This window comes from Mercenaria mercenaria, chromosome 17 (assembly GCF_021730395.1).
Source record: "Mercenaria mercenaria strain notata chromosome 17, MADL_Memer_1, whole genome shotgun sequence".
Lineage (NCBI taxonomy): Eukaryota > Metazoa > Mollusca > Bivalvia > Venerida > Veneridae > Mercenaria > Mercenaria mercenaria.
This window is the reverse complement of record NC_069377.1, coordinates 60,079,698-60,095,853: the sequence shown is the minus strand read 5'-3', so window position 1 is coordinate 60,095,853 and position 16,156 is coordinate 60,079,698. Positions and strand designations below refer to the sequence as shown.

Here is a 16,156-nt window from a genome sequence, read left to right as displayed (position 1 = left end):
GAAAAATGAGAGGATTTTTTGTCAAACATGGTGTGTGTTGGGGGGGGGGGGGGGGAAACAACATACTTTTTTGGACAGGTGAAACAGGCCAAATTTCTGCTCTAAAATGGCAAAAAAAAAGGTTTACCGTAGGTGGTGGAATACTCTCGACGATAGTTGTGAGCTTGAACTCGCAACCAGCCTGGATAAACCTAGGTCGGAGGTCAAAGCCACCTTCAGGCTTATGGTCCAACTTTGGTGGTTCAAAATCTCTCACTTCTGACCTTGACCTTTAAAAAGAAAATGAAGTTACTAAGTATACCAAATCAACTTGTCACTACCTGTATTATCAGTTGACTTAATTAAAATTAAAGAAGGATAACAAATCTGGGTCAGTATTTAAACTGTGTCTCTGATGATTAAAGTTAATAAAAAATGACTCGACAACCCACTAAGATGTTAATAAGGAAATGCCAACACAGGTTGAGATTTTGTGTACATACCTTCGTACTGGAGTAGTATCCCTACTGATAATAGGCTTCTCACCAGCTACAAAAAATAAAATACTTATAATAAATATAACATTTATATAAAATATGCACGGTATTTGGATAAAAGCACAGTTTAGGGTAACTGTAAAGTTTTAATGAAAAAGCAGAGTTTTAGGGTAAATGTACAGTTTTAGAGTAAAAGCAGAGTTTTAGGGTAAATGTACAGTTTTAGTGTAAAAGCAGAGTTTTAGGGTAAATGTGCAGTTTAAGGGTAAAATTACCTTACTGCATTCAAATAATCATTCTTTTATCTTAACAAAGAAAATGGCTTTTTTTGTGTCATTTGCATATCTCAGTTTTTATTCTGTGCGATGCCAACTGGTCTATATGCGTTTACAGGCCAGGAAGTCCGTAACTTGCAAATGAAGGTAAATGCCATGTATCATTTGTTAAACAAATCAAGTGCTTAAGTAAAAGGATCTTGAGATACTGAAATACTGTGAAATTATTTAACATTGAGGGCATGAAATTTTATGCTTTTGACCAAAATTACTATTATTTTTATGGGATAAATGATTTTTGCACATAAAATGAGTTGGAATTTAGCTTGTTCACTGGGATTTAACTTCTTTGATTTACTAACCACAAAATCAAAAACAATTTGTCCCTCATGAATATTAATGACTTCACAGTATTGGCTAGCAAGGAAACCTTAACTTTAAAAATACTTTTAGTTTAATATAGATATATTTAAATAATCTATTGTTATATAACATAAAACACTGTATACCTTCCACTTTGAGTATTCCAAGTTCTTCTCGTTTTCCGAAGGAGTTTTCTGCCTTGACAACATACTCTCCCTTGTCCTCCATCTTAACGCGGCTAATCTTCAGCTCGTACTCCTTACCGCGATATTTCTGCATGTGTTTCACACTCTGTGAGAGTTGCACTTGATCAAAGTACCTGAAAGTAAAAATTTGGACTGATGATACTTGACATTTGTTACTTGTATATAAAAGCAAAGAGCCATTTAAAAACAATAGGTTAAATACAGTTAAAACAATGACAGAACAAGTTACAGTAATTTATTGTAGAGTGAAATCAAAACTTACCAAGTCACAACAGGTTTATTCTAATTTAACAAATCACAAAAGATAGATAGTGAAATGAAATCACAACTTACCAAGTAACAACAGGTTTATTCTAATTTACCAAATCACAAAAGATAGATAATGAAATGTAATTACAACTTACCACGTCACAGCAGGTTTAATCTAATTTACCAAGTCACAAAATATAGATAATGAAATGAAATCACAACTTACCAAGTCACAACAGGTTTATTCTAATTTACCAAGTCACAAAAGATAGATAATGAAATGAAATTACGACTTACCACGTCACAGCAGGTTTAATCTAATTTACCAAGTCACAAAAGATAGATAGTGAAATGAAATCACAACTTACCAAGTAACAACAGGTTTATTCTAATTTACCAAGTCACAAAAGATAGATAGTGAAATGAAATCACAACTTACCAAGACACAATAGGTTTAATCACAACAGATAGATAGTTAAATGAAATCATGACTTGCCACATCACAATAGGTTTATATTGAAATGAAAGTTTCACTTACCATGTCACAATAGTAAAATGAAATAACTTACCAAGTAACAATAGGTTTAGAGTAAAATTTAAATCAGGACTTACTAAGTCACAAAAGATTTATAGTAAAATTAAATTTTAACTTACCAAGTAACAATAGGTGGTGATGCAGCAATGATTTTACAGTCAAATTTAGCACCTTGTCCTTCTGTGACTGTACAGGTGCGAGGTTTACGAATGAATTTCGGAATGGCTTCACGACGATCTATAATACAAAACCTCACAATTATTCTTCAACGTCAGATGATTAGCAATGTAGGAAAAACTTAATAACAATTATAAGAGAAAAAGTTTTAAGAATCATAGCTGCAAGTTTTTTTAAACAGAATTTTCGTGGATAAATTATAAGCTATAGCGTTACCATTTTTTTACAAGAGCTAACAGTAAACTGATGTTTTCTCCCTGAATATTTCACGGACACAGTAGTGTAGCAGCCTTTGCTTATAGGACACAAAAAACAAAGCTTATTATAATATTATGTCCGAAAAATGTCGAGCTGCATACCTAGAGTACATGATCATATGGACAGTGCGAAGTGTCAGTACTGGCCCACTACCTTAAAGGAAAGTTTTTGCAGATTATGAAATGTTAAGTAAAGAGGCAGAGTAAACTCGAGTGCTCTTACTATCAGTGTGGGTATTTCAATACCACACTAACTTGGTAACTGTTTAATATACAGCTTTAATTACACAGAACTGAACCCATATTCATTAACAGTAAAAGTCTGAAACTTAGATGTAGACTAAGGAACAGCAAATATTCAATTTTCCGTAACTATGATACAGAGAATTTACACGAACGAAATTTGGCCAAGTTTTTCATGCTAAATAATATAATGACAGACTAATAGAAAATTCAGCATTCTAAAATTTAACTTTCAGGCTTTAAAGTTTGATTCATATAGGACCTGGGCCTGTATTCATCCACGCTTAATATCTGAAACTTAGAAATTTATGACTTTAAAATAATAAATTTTCATTTTCCTCTGGCATTATCAAATATATGTAGATAATCAAGAAACTCTGGGGAGTTTTCATTCTGGAGAGCTAATGATAATTCCACTAAATTTCAGAAGTATGAATATACTATAGACAAACTAATGGCAAACTGAATACAGTGGAACTTCTGAATACCGGACCTTCCAAAAACCAGAAACTTCCGAAAAACAGACTGTTTTCTTGGTCCCGAATTTTCTCCTATTTTCTATATAACCGTATATCTAAATAAAGAACTTCCAAATTCTGAACACCAAAAGACACTTTCGAAAAATTTGACTTATTTCAATACAATTTTACTTCCAAAAACCGCATAACACAAACAAGTAGATATTTGTTCAAAAGCAAATCTGTGCCTTCGTGAAAATTTCACCTGTGATTCCATTGTTAACCAATTAGCAGTGACCGATTATTTTAACACGCATTAGAATCACAACCTGTCAATCAAAGGATCAAACACAGCTATCTGGACAACTATGGCTCGACAAAAATAAATAAACCTTTTAAAATCATGGTATTTCATGAAATATTATTTTTTTTTCATAATTAAAATGACTAAGACAATGTAGAAATATCGTAAAACTGAACATTCCCTACAGGACAAAATTAAAATAATTTGCGTGTCTGAACTTGCTCTAAATCAGGGAGAACAATTAATTTATGGTATGCAACTGTATTTGTCCAAAACACTCCATACTTCCAAATACCTAAACTTCCAAGAACTGGACTTTTCTACTGGTCTCGAGGGTGTGCATTTTTCAGAAGTTACGCTGTACTTGCCATTTTTTTTCTTGGGGTGGGGGGGGGATAAAGTTGAATCAACACAATTATAGTTCATATGGTGGCAACTTTCCAGCTTTGATGGTGTATGAAGAAGAGTGTATATCAAAATCCCCTTGATCAAAATCCCCTCCACTGAAAAATGATTGGGTGTTACAAAATCCCCTTCATACTTTTGCAGGGGATATCATAATCCCCTCTGTGATTTTCATTATAGATATATAGATATCAGTCCTCAAAATTAAATTATGTTTGCTAAAGGCATTGTATTTACGTGCTTTATGCAATAGACTTTTAAATTGTGTATAGTTGTATTTGAACTTGATGAAATAAGTAAAAATCACAGAGGGGATTATGATACCACCTGCAAAAGTATGAAGGGGATTTTGTAACACCCTGTCATTTTTCAGTGGAGGGGATTTTGATCAAGGGGATTTTGATTGTCTCCCTATGAAGACACCATGTGCCCCTCTGTGCATTATTTAATCATGGAAGGGCACCTTGGTAGAACCAACAAGCCAGCTGGATGTCTTCCTCACATGAAGAATTCAATGCCCTGAGTGAGACTTGAACCAACATGGGTGACAAATAAGTGATCTGAAGTCAGTTACCTTAATCACTCGGCCATGGAGGTCTCTTGTTTTTAAAATTAAGTTTCAGAATTCAAACGTTGATTAATACAGGCCGTGATCCTTCAGTTACTTACCGAAATATGCATCATAGATACTATATTCTTTAGGTCTGAGCTTTCTAAGAGAGCTGTAGTTAGCTATACGGCCAATAGCTGGGTTTGGCATTGGCCAATCAGCCTAGAAGAAAAAAAACAATGGTAAAATTATGATAAAATAAGCATGCAACTATTGAGTTTTAAAAATTTGCTCAAGCAAGCACTATTCACTGCTGGTAGAATATTTAATGTTGTTCTTATTTCTACAACATTTCAGACATTTAACTAATAACACAAGTAATGTGACATTCCATTTACATATCTAAAATAATGTGACAACATACTTACATATCTAGAGTAATGAGACAATATATTTACATATCTAAAGTAATGTGACAATACACTTACATATCTTGCTTTAATCTTTGCTCTAATCTTCTCATATCTGCTAGATGGAATTCTTTGAGTTCTATTAGAGTGATCACCCTTTAACCATGCGTGTTCCAATGCCTGGTGTACAGTCATACGGGCCCTACAAAAAATGATTTTGAGATAGGTTACAAACATTTAAATTATTACAGTGTTTCAATAGAGCATAGTTGTATTGGACCTACAAAAACTATAATTTAGATGTAAGTTCAATCTGACTTAAGTACTTGATCTTCTAAACGAAGATCTGAAAACGACCCATTCACATTCGTCTTCTGTATATTTTGGATTTCCAGTATTGCTATTTTTATTTTATCCAATCAGACGACTTGTTCGAATGTCAGAGAGTAAGAAAAATGTGCAATCATTCCAGGGCTCGAACCCGGGACCCCTCGCTTACAAAGCAAGTGGCCTACCGACTGAGCTAACCGGCTATCTGATACATTATGATATAAGAATTGTAAATATCAAAAGTCAAGGCTACAGGTAGATTTGCAAGATGTTGTAAGTTAGGCTCTGATTGGTTAGCGAAAGGGTCGTCAGAACGAGGCAATGAATAGGTCGTTCTCAGATCCTATGCGTAGCGTTATAGGATATGTACTTTAGTCAGATTGGATGTAAGTTACAACATTTAGTAAAGTGTTCCAATAGAGTACAGTCATACAGGCCCTACAAAAAATTATTTAGACATAAGTTACAAACATTAAGTATATACACTGTTTTACTCAAAAGAAATTTTTTCTTCTCTGCTAAAAATAACTTTTCCTTCATTGTTTAATTTGTTGGACAGGCTCCACAATGCAATGAAACACGGTGACAGCTGCAATAAACTAGAACAATTATATCTACAACAGGATAAATTGAATAAACAACATAATCCTGTTCTTCCACGTATAAAAATTATCAACTTACTGGGGGGTTTTCACAAGAAGCTTTTTAATGAAGTCTTTGCCTTCCTCCGAAACATTAGAGAAGGCATCGGCGTCGAAATCCCAGTCTCCCGTCTTGACGTTTTGGAGGGTCTCTAAGTCATCCTCGCCAGCAAAGGGGGACAACCCACTCAGTCTAAAACAGTTATTTTTATATTAGTTACCATCTGTAGTGTCCAGCAGTAACTGGTAGATAAACATGAACTGGTCTTTGTATGTTATTGGTGTATGAATTTGAATAAAACAACTTTTTAATACATTGAACAACTTTTAAATACATTTTGCAAAATAAGTTTTTCTGCTCCCACTTTTTGCAACCCTAACTTGCTTTCTGAAATAAAAACGTTTTTGCTTCAAATATTGCTAAAAGAGACAAAGGTTTGAAAACAGACTTTGCAATACGATTACAAGAAAGGAAAAATGGTGTCACTTACAATACATAGGCGAGGACCCCGGCAGCCCACATGTCTGTATAGAAGCCAACTGGCTCATGGTCAACAATCTCTGGTGCTGCAAATTCAGCCGTTGCCGTGGTAACCTTAACTATCTCATCAGGATTCAATTTTGTTGCTAAACCAAAGTCTATAAGTTTTACATTATTGCTCTTCTTTGTTTCACACATTACATTTTCAGGCTGAAATGCAACATAAAACAAAACATTAATTTAACATCTTATCAAAACTGTGAAATTATCAATATTCATAGGGGAATAATTTCCGTGGATATAACAGGGTTTTCTTAGTAAATTTAAGCTACATTCTGTAAGATCCAGATATGAACTATACAGTGTTCTAAAGGTCTCTTAATAAAAATCTAATAAATTTTATGCTCAAAAATGTAATTTTCACATCGTAAAAATCAGGTACAATCATAATTTTGAAAGAAAAATAAAACAGAAATTTTACATTATTGTGCACAGATATATTGCTTCCATACTAATTAAGATATTATGAAAGTTTTATAATAATTTATTTACAAATAAGGTCAAAATTTAATCTTTTAAAAACGTTTTGGCGTCAAAAATGGCTGCAGTGCACAATGGAAAATACCCCACTAAAATAGTTTTTTACAATAAATTCAAATCTAATCAAGACATTTTCAAACTTTAAAAAGGTTGACTGAACTGTAGTTTACACATACCTTAATATCAAGATGGACTATACTGTTTTCATGCATATGTTCAAGACCGTGACACACTTGAGTCATGTAATGTATCACTTCGGCCTCGGACATCTTGTAATCTTCTGCCGCTATACGATCAAACAACTCCCCTCCAGATAAACTGCAAGTAAATTACACTGGCCATTGTAAACATTTTATATAAAACTCTGAAAAGAATGTATGGCACCCGTAATCCCACAAAAAAGGAACTATACTTAACAAATATACTGAAAAACCAGTCTTGATGAGGTGTGGTTGTGATCTCAGTGTGGCTCAACCCATGACCTAAGTGACAGACACCTTAACTAATAGCCTTGCCTTGATTAAGGTAGTTCTGCACATTTGATAAACCAGAAGTATAGGTGTAAAATTATTTATCCTGAAAACACAGAATGATGCCTGGACTCAGCACACGGAAATGTTTTATAAATATATGGCAACCCACGAGTAAATTTATTAAAGCAACAGTCAATGTTATTATCTTTCTAAAGATAAAATATGATATTAAATGTCTGACAATGTCATGCTGAATAATTCCAAATAATGTCTTAAAATCAGCTTGAAATATTCAAATTTCTTTAATCTTGAGCAAATATCTCAAAAACTAGCACAAGGACCTATTTATCTTATTTCACCATATTACAAACCATATGTTTATCGATGACTATGGGAAGTTCAATTTTCATTAAAATCTACATGGATGAATAATTTCAGACACAATGTCTGTAATCAAATCATCACAGAGAACATACGCCTTGCTAAGGAATCTAACTCATGACCCTGTTGCAATCCATAGATCAGCGCTCTCCCTATTAAGCTAAGCAGGGAGGCCTGGACTGTATTATCAGTGTACTGAGAAAATTTGGTAATGTTGACCTTGACAATGCTTGTTTTGAATTGTGTTATAGTTAACTGATCTCTGACACCGTTGTACAAAAGATAGGGAGAGCTCAGCAATGACAAATTGAGGGTTAAATGGAAAACTGTTGCAACTCACATTAAATAAAGAAGGAGTTAAGACAGTTTTTCATCCAGCCCTCAGAGTGTTTAATACTCACAATTCCAGAATGAGCACCATTTCAGCTTTGTCCTCGAAGGCGTCCTTGAGATTGAGCAGTTTGGGATGATGTAGCTGATTCATGATGTTGATTTCATTTTTCACTGTGTGTTTATCTAGAGGATATGGCGTGTTGATGAATTTGGCAACAAATACACGACCAGTTGCCTTCTCTATACACCTGTGTACTACACCAAATGCACCACTGAAATAATGGAGAAAAACTTAAAACGTGAATTGAACATAAAAAAAACAACAGGTATTCAAATATACAAAAACTTGATTTTAGACGCGTGAAAAAAAGATGTACATTTCCATATGATGAAGCAATCATTGTTTATCTGAACAAGATTTTACAGGATACATATTCTAAATAAGACTGGTTTAGGTCCAAGAAAAAATACTCTAGCTATTGATAACAGTAAACTCAAGGCCCTAGGGTGTTTCAACCTGTGACATCAGGGACACGTTCCTCGATCATATGCAAAAGATTGATCAACTTCTTGAAAAATGAAGAAACTAGGTTTTACAAACATTTTCAGTGACCTTGATCTAACAGTGACCCTGACCTTAATGACCACAAAAACAATCCCTCACCCTTTCTGTCCTATAAACCAATCTACATGATAAGTTCAGTTGGAATATGCTATTCCTAATTAGAGTTATGGAGCAAAAATCATTTTACTATTTTTAGTAAAAGGAACCCAAAATAAATTCCAAATCTACATTTTCATAAAATTAAACACAGCAGTCTGGTGACAGTAGATAATTCCTAAATAAAGTTATATACAAAACCTTTTTGATGATCCAAACAAAAATAAGTTCTATTCTTAGTAACAATTATTTCTGGTTCCAAACGGAAAAAAGTTCTATTTTCATAACAAACCTTCTCCATTTCAAGCCAATAAAAAGTTCTAGTTTTAGTAATAAACTTTTCAAATTCCAAGAGGGGAAAAAAAGTTCTATTTTTTGTGACAAAGCTTTCAAGCGGGTAAAAAAGTTCTATTTTTTTTGTGACAAAGCTTTCAAGCGGGTAAAAAAGTTCTATTTTTTGTAACAAAGCTTTCAAGTTCAAAATGAAAATAATAAGTTCTAATTTTAGTAACAAACCTTCCAAGTTCTTCCAGAATGTCGTAATAATCATACACACTATCCGATTTAATTTCAACTGGTTGTGGTACGTACTTCTTCCACAGGTCATAGTCTGAAACAAAATAATACATTAAACAGGAGTTAAAGTCCTTATTATATTTTCATGAAACTTCTTCAAGAAAAATTTACTTTTGAAAAATGTTGATGAAAAACTACAAAATAACCCTTAAATATGTTAAATAACAAATTATTTTAGACCCGTTTTATTTTTCAATAATCCCATTGAATGGAACCCTTGTTTAAAGAATTATACACCTCAAGCGAGTTCTCGAATCCCTAGCGGTGAGGGGCAACTGGTTTGGAGTCAGCAACCTCAACCTCTTGGCTACAGTGATCCCTACAGCTTTAATAGATAACAAGAGCCATGTCAGACATGGCTAATCCCCCCACCGGGCATATCATAATTGAAGGATGTGGTCCGCATCAGGGGTTTTAAGATGTGGAAGAAAGAATAAGTCAGTAGTGAGGTGGTTTACTGCTAAATTTTATTAATTTTCATGAAGAGTATAATTATGATGTTTTTCTATATGGCTACTGTAAAAAGAAGGAATGGAAAGCTAACAGGGAACAAGAGTGCCAGAATGTCACAATATATGCCCGTCAAAGCAAATTTCTTTACTCTAGCAGCTGTATTTGCAAATGGAATGTTAATTTTGTGGTTGTTTAGTAATCATTGTAAGTCTTTTGTTTTTTTAAAGTCCACAAAAAAACTCCTTACTAGGTAGAGATACCTTATATATAATAAAATTAATAAAATACACCTAAAACTGGAGAGTAACATCTATGCTGTACCACAGAAAAGTGGTCTTGTTTTTTCCCTAGGGTCAATTATAAAAATGTTACAATATAAGTTATTTATAGTAACAACTAAGGGAAGTTAATCTTTATAAAAAAAAAAAAAAAAAAAAAAAAAAAAAAAAAATTGCAAGTCCACACAAAAATCTTTATCAGGAAGAGACTGGTCAAAATACACCTCAAAATTGGATTTAGCATGTTTGTTGTACTACAGAAAAGTGGTCTCGATTTTTCCCTACGACTAGTAATGAAAAAGTACAATAAAAGCTATTTAAAGTAACAACAAAGGGAAGTAATTCTAAAGAAGGGAACTGCGCATGACACTTCGTCTCATGATGGTGTATAATTGTGCCAAGTTACATCAAAATCCCTCCATGCATGAAGAAGAAATGCTTCGGACAAAGTCATTCTTGTATCTGACCTTTGGCCTCTGTGACCTTGACCTTAGGCCTAGTGACCTGGATCTTGCGCACGACACTCCGTCACGTGGTGGTAAACATTTGTGCCAAGTTATATCAAAATCCCTCAATGCATGAAGAAGAAATGCTCCGGACAAGGTTTTTATTCTTGTATCCTTTGACCTCTAAGTGTGACCTTGACCTTAGACCTAGGGACCTAGTTCTTGCGTATGACACTCCGCATCGTGGTGGTAAACATTTGTGCCAAGATATATCAAAATCCCTCCATGCATGAAGAAGATATGCTCCGGACAAAGTTCATTAAGAAAATATGATAAAGGGGAATAACTCAAAAAATAGGCAAGGTAGAGTTATTGTTCTTGCACACTGCACTTCCTCCCAATGTGTTCTATCAGTGTATGAAGTTTGAAGAAAATCCCTCCAGTACTTTTGGGGTTATGCTCCGGACAAAATGTTTTAAGAAAATATGATAAAGGGGAATAACTCAAAAAATAGGCAAGGTAGAGTTATTGTTCTTGCACACTGCACTTCCTCCCAATGTGTTCTATCAGTGTATGAAGTTTGAAGAAAATCCCTCCAGTACTTTTGGAGTTATGCTCCGGACAAATTTTTTTAAGAAAATAAGATAAAGGGGAATAACTCAAAAAATAGGCAAGGTAGAGTTATTGTTCTTGCACACTGCACTTCCTCCCAATGTGTTCTATCAGTGTATGAAGTTTGAAGAAAATCCCTCCAGTACTTTTGGAGTTATGCTCCGGACAAATATCGTTGCGGACGGACGGACGGACGGACGGACGGACAGACGGACGCACGGACGGAGAGCATTTCTAATATCCCCTTCACCTTTGGTGGGGGGATAAATCATACAAAATGCATTTTACTTACATAATTTATCATAGTCGGCAATCTTTGGTCCATCGTATTTTCCTCTGATTTTGCGTCCAAATTCATCTGAAAATAAAACAGAAAGAACATATAAACTGAACAATGTTTATATTTTACATCCTCATTTATTATACAATTAATAAATCAATGCTTCAGAACAATAAATATGTTAAGTTTATCAGTCAGGCTCCTTTCATACTAACCAATTTTAAATTCATGACTATTTTTGATGAAGTGTAAGCTATCTTACAAACTTCAAGGAAGTTAGTCAGATTTTCAATACATGATAAAACAAGAGCTGTCTCCATAGAATGGTTATGGCCAATGTTAAGAGTTTAGGACCTTTGACCTATGGACCTGGGTCTGCCGTGTGACACGTCGTCTTACTGTGGTACACATTCATGCCCAATAATTTTAAAATCCATGCATGAATGACAAAGATATGGACCGGACATGCCCATCAATGCACTATCATGAAATATGACCTTTAACGTCTAAGTGTGACCTTGACCTTTGAGCTACGGACCTGGGTCTTGCGCATGATAAGTTGTCTTACTGTGGTACACATTCATGGCAAGTTATTTGAAAATCAATCCATGGATGACAAAGATATGGACTGGACACGAATGCACTATCATGAAAAATGACCTTTAACGTCTAAGTGTGACCTTGACCTTTGAGCTACGGACCTGGGTCTTGCGCGCAACACGTCATCTTACTGTGGTACACATTCATGCCAAGTTATTTGAAAATCCATCCATGGATGACAAAGATATGGACCGGACACGAATGCACTATCATGAAAAATGACCTTTAACTGTAAGTGTGACCTTGAACTTTGAGCTACGGACCTGGGTCTTGCGCCAACACGTTGTCTTACTGTGGTACACATTCATGCCAAGTTATTTGAAAATCCATCCATCGATGACAAAGATATGGACCGGACATGAAAATTGCGGACAGACCGACAGACGGTTCAAAAACTATATGCCTCCCTTCGGGGGCATAAAAAATGAAAGGCAAATATCATAACTGTTGAGTCATCATGAATTACAATTTTGCATATCACATTAGTTAATTTAATTTAATATAAAAATGTACATCATACTTGCACTGTAAAGTTATCACATACCCAGTTTGCCTCTCTTGCTTTCTGGAATTTTTTCGGTTGTAATTGGTTTTGTGGGCTCGCAAGGTTCGCTACGCCCGTAGAAATTTTCTGCTGAAACCCTGAACTGATATTGTTTGCCTGGGGAAAGTCCGGTCACGTTATGTACAGTTAATCTGTGAATAAAAATGGCATTCACTGTTGATAACTGTTGTTTTTTTTAAATAATGATTATGCAATATAGCTTTTTTTTTTACATGACATCAGAAATTAATTTTCACTGTGTGATTTTTAAATTTTTGACTAATTTGCCCAGTAAATACATGTTGAATACAGACCTGTCACATAGGACAAACTACATATCAGTGCTTTATATAAGGAGTCATGTGATAGTACCTATTAGTTCCTACTCTAGACCAATTGGAAGATGGAAGTTCTAGTTTTTCAATGAAATATTCTGTAACAAAACTGCCGCCGTCACTAAGTGGTGGTTTCCATGACAACACACAAGACTCGTCACTGATATTCTCAACAGTCGGGAATCTTGGTGGCTCTGGACGGTCTGAAAGTGAATAAAACATGATTCATTAAAACCATGTAAATTATTTTAAAATCATTTGATTTCTTAAGCATGACATTTCATAGTATTGGTGAAAATAACTATTTCTTGGGGATATGATTTTAACCTTTAAGATAAAAAACAAATGACATTTTTCTTTTGCAGTGATGCAATGTCATGAACTGACACAGTCATGAAATCAGAAAAAAAATCGCTCCCACAAATATTAATGATTTCACAGTACATCTAAATTTTACAATCTATGTTTGGAAGAAAAAATATCTATACAATGAAACAGATCTGAAGGACTCATAAACTGGGTAAAATCTTATTAAACCTCATATTAAACAAATGAGATTTCATTCATCCTCTGGGAGGCTGTGACTAAATACAGAGTCGGTGCACCTGTGATATATTACAGACTCCGGTATATACCGGATTAACTAAATTTGAAAGAAAATATCTTAAAAGTATATATTTTGTAACCATGGTGATACTAACCCTAACCTCTAGTCAGTATATTATGCATTTGATACTCTAAATGCGCGCGGACATGCAAAAAAATGAGTAATTTTGCCGTGCGCTCCAATGGAAATAATTCCGCGCAGGCGCAGAACGGCTGCACCAACTCTGCAATGAGAAACATTCCTATTCTTTACTCAATAAGCATCTATGTGACTGAGAGCAAATCCAGTTAAAGGAAACTTAAATATTGTGTTTTAAATGATTTGGCAGTATTTTCAAATTTGTATTTTGTCATTCTGTAAGATTTAATGCATAGAGCCAGTCTACTGGAGGTCAGTCAATATGAAGTCAACTAATTATTCTCTAAATTGGCATTTTCATTTCTGTTTAGTGAAAAAAAACATCTCCATATTGTCAAACTGCTGTAGTGGTCATTTTTATTCTTAAGTTGGTTAAAACCTGTCTCTGCAGCCACCTGTATTTAAGCATTCACCTGTATTAAGCAGCCAGTAAGCCAATTTTTCAATATTTATGCTGCACCATAAGAAAACGAACAGTGCATCTACCACCAGCATGTATCCAGACCAGCTGCGCATCCGCACAGTCTGGTCAGGATCCATACTGTTTGCTTTCAAAGCCTATTGCAATTAGAGAAAGCGTTAGCAAACAGCATGGATCCTGACCAGACTGTGCGGATGCTGGTGGCAAATGCACTATGTTGGTTTTCTCATGGCACGGCTCATTTGTTCTAATTTCAACTTGTCTTAAGAAGCCACCTGCCATAAGCAGCCATACTGTGTGACTCTGGCTGCTTAAAACAGGTTTGACTGTAACTGTCTTAAGAGACAGTGATCTTCAAGCACAGGTCTGACTATATATAAAGACTTTTTGCTTACCATTAACTTGTATTTTAATGAGGGCGGAGTCAGTTCCAAGGTCGTTGTCAAGCTGAAGTCTCCATGGGCCATCATCTTCTTTCACCGCCGACTTGATGGTGAGGAAGGCATGACGTTCAGTGACGTCAATGTGATATCTATGTCCAGAGATCTCATTTCCGTCCCGGATCCACTTGATAGTAGGTTTAGGGTTACCAGTGAATGGAATTTTGAGTACAATATCTTCACCCTTCTCATATGTTGACACGTCACGGAATCTCGGAGGAACATTAATCTTTGGTGGTGCTAAAATATACATTGAATTGAAATAAATTCTTTCTTGCATTACTGTCTAGATATTTTGTGTGATCAAAATTTTGCAGAATTTAGAAACAACCTAATTATGGGTGTCAAGCCATATGGAACATTTTTCTGGAATAATTTTTACAAAATAATAACAACCACTGAATTAGCAAAAATTTAACACTTGCAAATAGGTCTGATTTAACATACTTGGGATATTTTCTTCAAACTTATCCTTCTAATAAATGACTTTTACATAATTAAAACAAACACAATTTTTGCCATTATGGTACCAACACCTTATTATTTATAGCTATTTTGCTAATCCCTTATGGATGAGAAGGTACAGAAAACTTGTTCCTCCTCTAGGCAACAAAAATATGAAACTAATCTTGGTATAAAACTACAATAGTTTTATACACAGCTGCATTTCCAACATAAAAGCTTATAAATAGTATTTCAAAAAGATAGCAATGCATCTGCAAGGTTTGAACTTACAGCTGATTTCAAGGTCGGCCCTGCTGGTTTTGGAGCCACCTCTGTTTGTTGCTCGGCACTGATATTCATCTGCGTCTTCGCCAAACACTTCCTTGATGATCAGTGTTTGCATATCGCCATCAGATACGATCTCGTGTTTGTTGTCATCAAACAGCTCCCGGCTACCCTTGAACCTGTATGTGAATTAGGAAAGAATGGAGAAACCTTGCCAAATATGGCAGATACTGTGAAATCATTTAATATTCATGAGCAACAGATATTCATGGATTTTATGTTTGTCAGTCCACTTATCAATTAAATTCCAACGGATACTCAAAATTCACATTCACCTAATGTTCGAAAGTTGAAATCCCAAATTTTATATCCCTGTAAATTTGACTGTTTGACCCAAACCACAAAGAATTGTGCCTACAAAATGAAATGATCTCACAGTATACTGTAAAGTGGATACTCTAGCTCTGCTCAAGTTTCTCATAAATGATCTGAATCAATCTGACTATGCCAGCAATGTGGCAGCCATTTTGTTTTAATCAAAATTAATATCAGAAGTTTACTATGCTATGAAATATATCAGGTCAGCATGTGCCATCTAGACCAACAGAAAGACTGGAAACTTGTAGCAGGAGTAATAAAGTCACAAATATAAAAATAAGTTTGGTCGTAAACAATTACCTTATCACATAATTTTATAGTACCCACAGAAACTGGACAAATTTTACTTTACCTTGGAAAACACATAATGCAGGCATTAAATAACTTCCCCACCTTTGAAACAGGAGAAAGAAAAGGAAAAAAACTGCATGATACACTTACAATTTGCTCCTCCATGACAAAATTACCTCAAAGATACACTGTCTGTGCATTTTTCATTCTAAAACATTTTGACATGGCATGACATGATTTCTATAAATAGTCTTTTCATTGACACTTTAAGAAAATTCTA

General features: G+C 34.7%; 1 protein-coding gene across 26 annotated transcripts in view; it reads right to left on the bottom strand.

The window, feature by feature from the left end:
- Window positions 1–16,156, bottom strand: part of LOC123537522 (twitchin-like) — a 204,523-nt gene that overhangs the window by 11,943 nt on the left and 176,424 nt on the right. For all 26 annotated transcript variants that reach the window (XM_053528310.1, XM_053528320.1, XM_053528307.1 and 23 more), the window contains 16 exons: window positions 15,214–15,386; window positions 14,434–14,718; window positions 12,910–13,075; window positions 12,538–12,689; window positions 11,406–11,471; window positions 9,265–9,358; window positions 8,156–8,359; window positions 7,077–7,218; window positions 6,371–6,570; window positions 5,920–6,072; window positions 4,987–5,110; window positions 4,618–4,720; window positions 2,224–2,341; window positions 1,261–1,433; window positions 483–528; window positions 128–269 (listed from right to left, as the gene is read on the bottom strand). In XM_053528310.1, coding sequence (XP_053384285.1) covers window positions 128–269; window positions 483–528; window positions 1,261–1,433; window positions 2,224–2,341; window positions 4,618–4,720; window positions 4,987–5,110; window positions 5,920–6,072; window positions 6,371–6,570; window positions 7,077–7,218; window positions 8,156–8,359; window positions 9,265–9,358; window positions 11,406–11,471; window positions 12,538–12,689; window positions 12,910–13,075; window positions 14,434–14,718; window positions 15,214–15,386 — 2,341 coding nt within the window. The remainder of the gene's footprint in view (window positions 1–127; window positions 270–482; window positions 529–1,260; window positions 1,434–2,223; window positions 2,342–4,617; window positions 4,721–4,986; window positions 5,111–5,919; window positions 6,073–6,370; window positions 6,571–7,076; window positions 7,219–8,155; window positions 8,360–9,264; window positions 9,359–11,405; window positions 11,472–12,537; window positions 12,690–12,909; window positions 13,076–14,433; window positions 14,719–15,213; window positions 15,387–16,156) is intronic.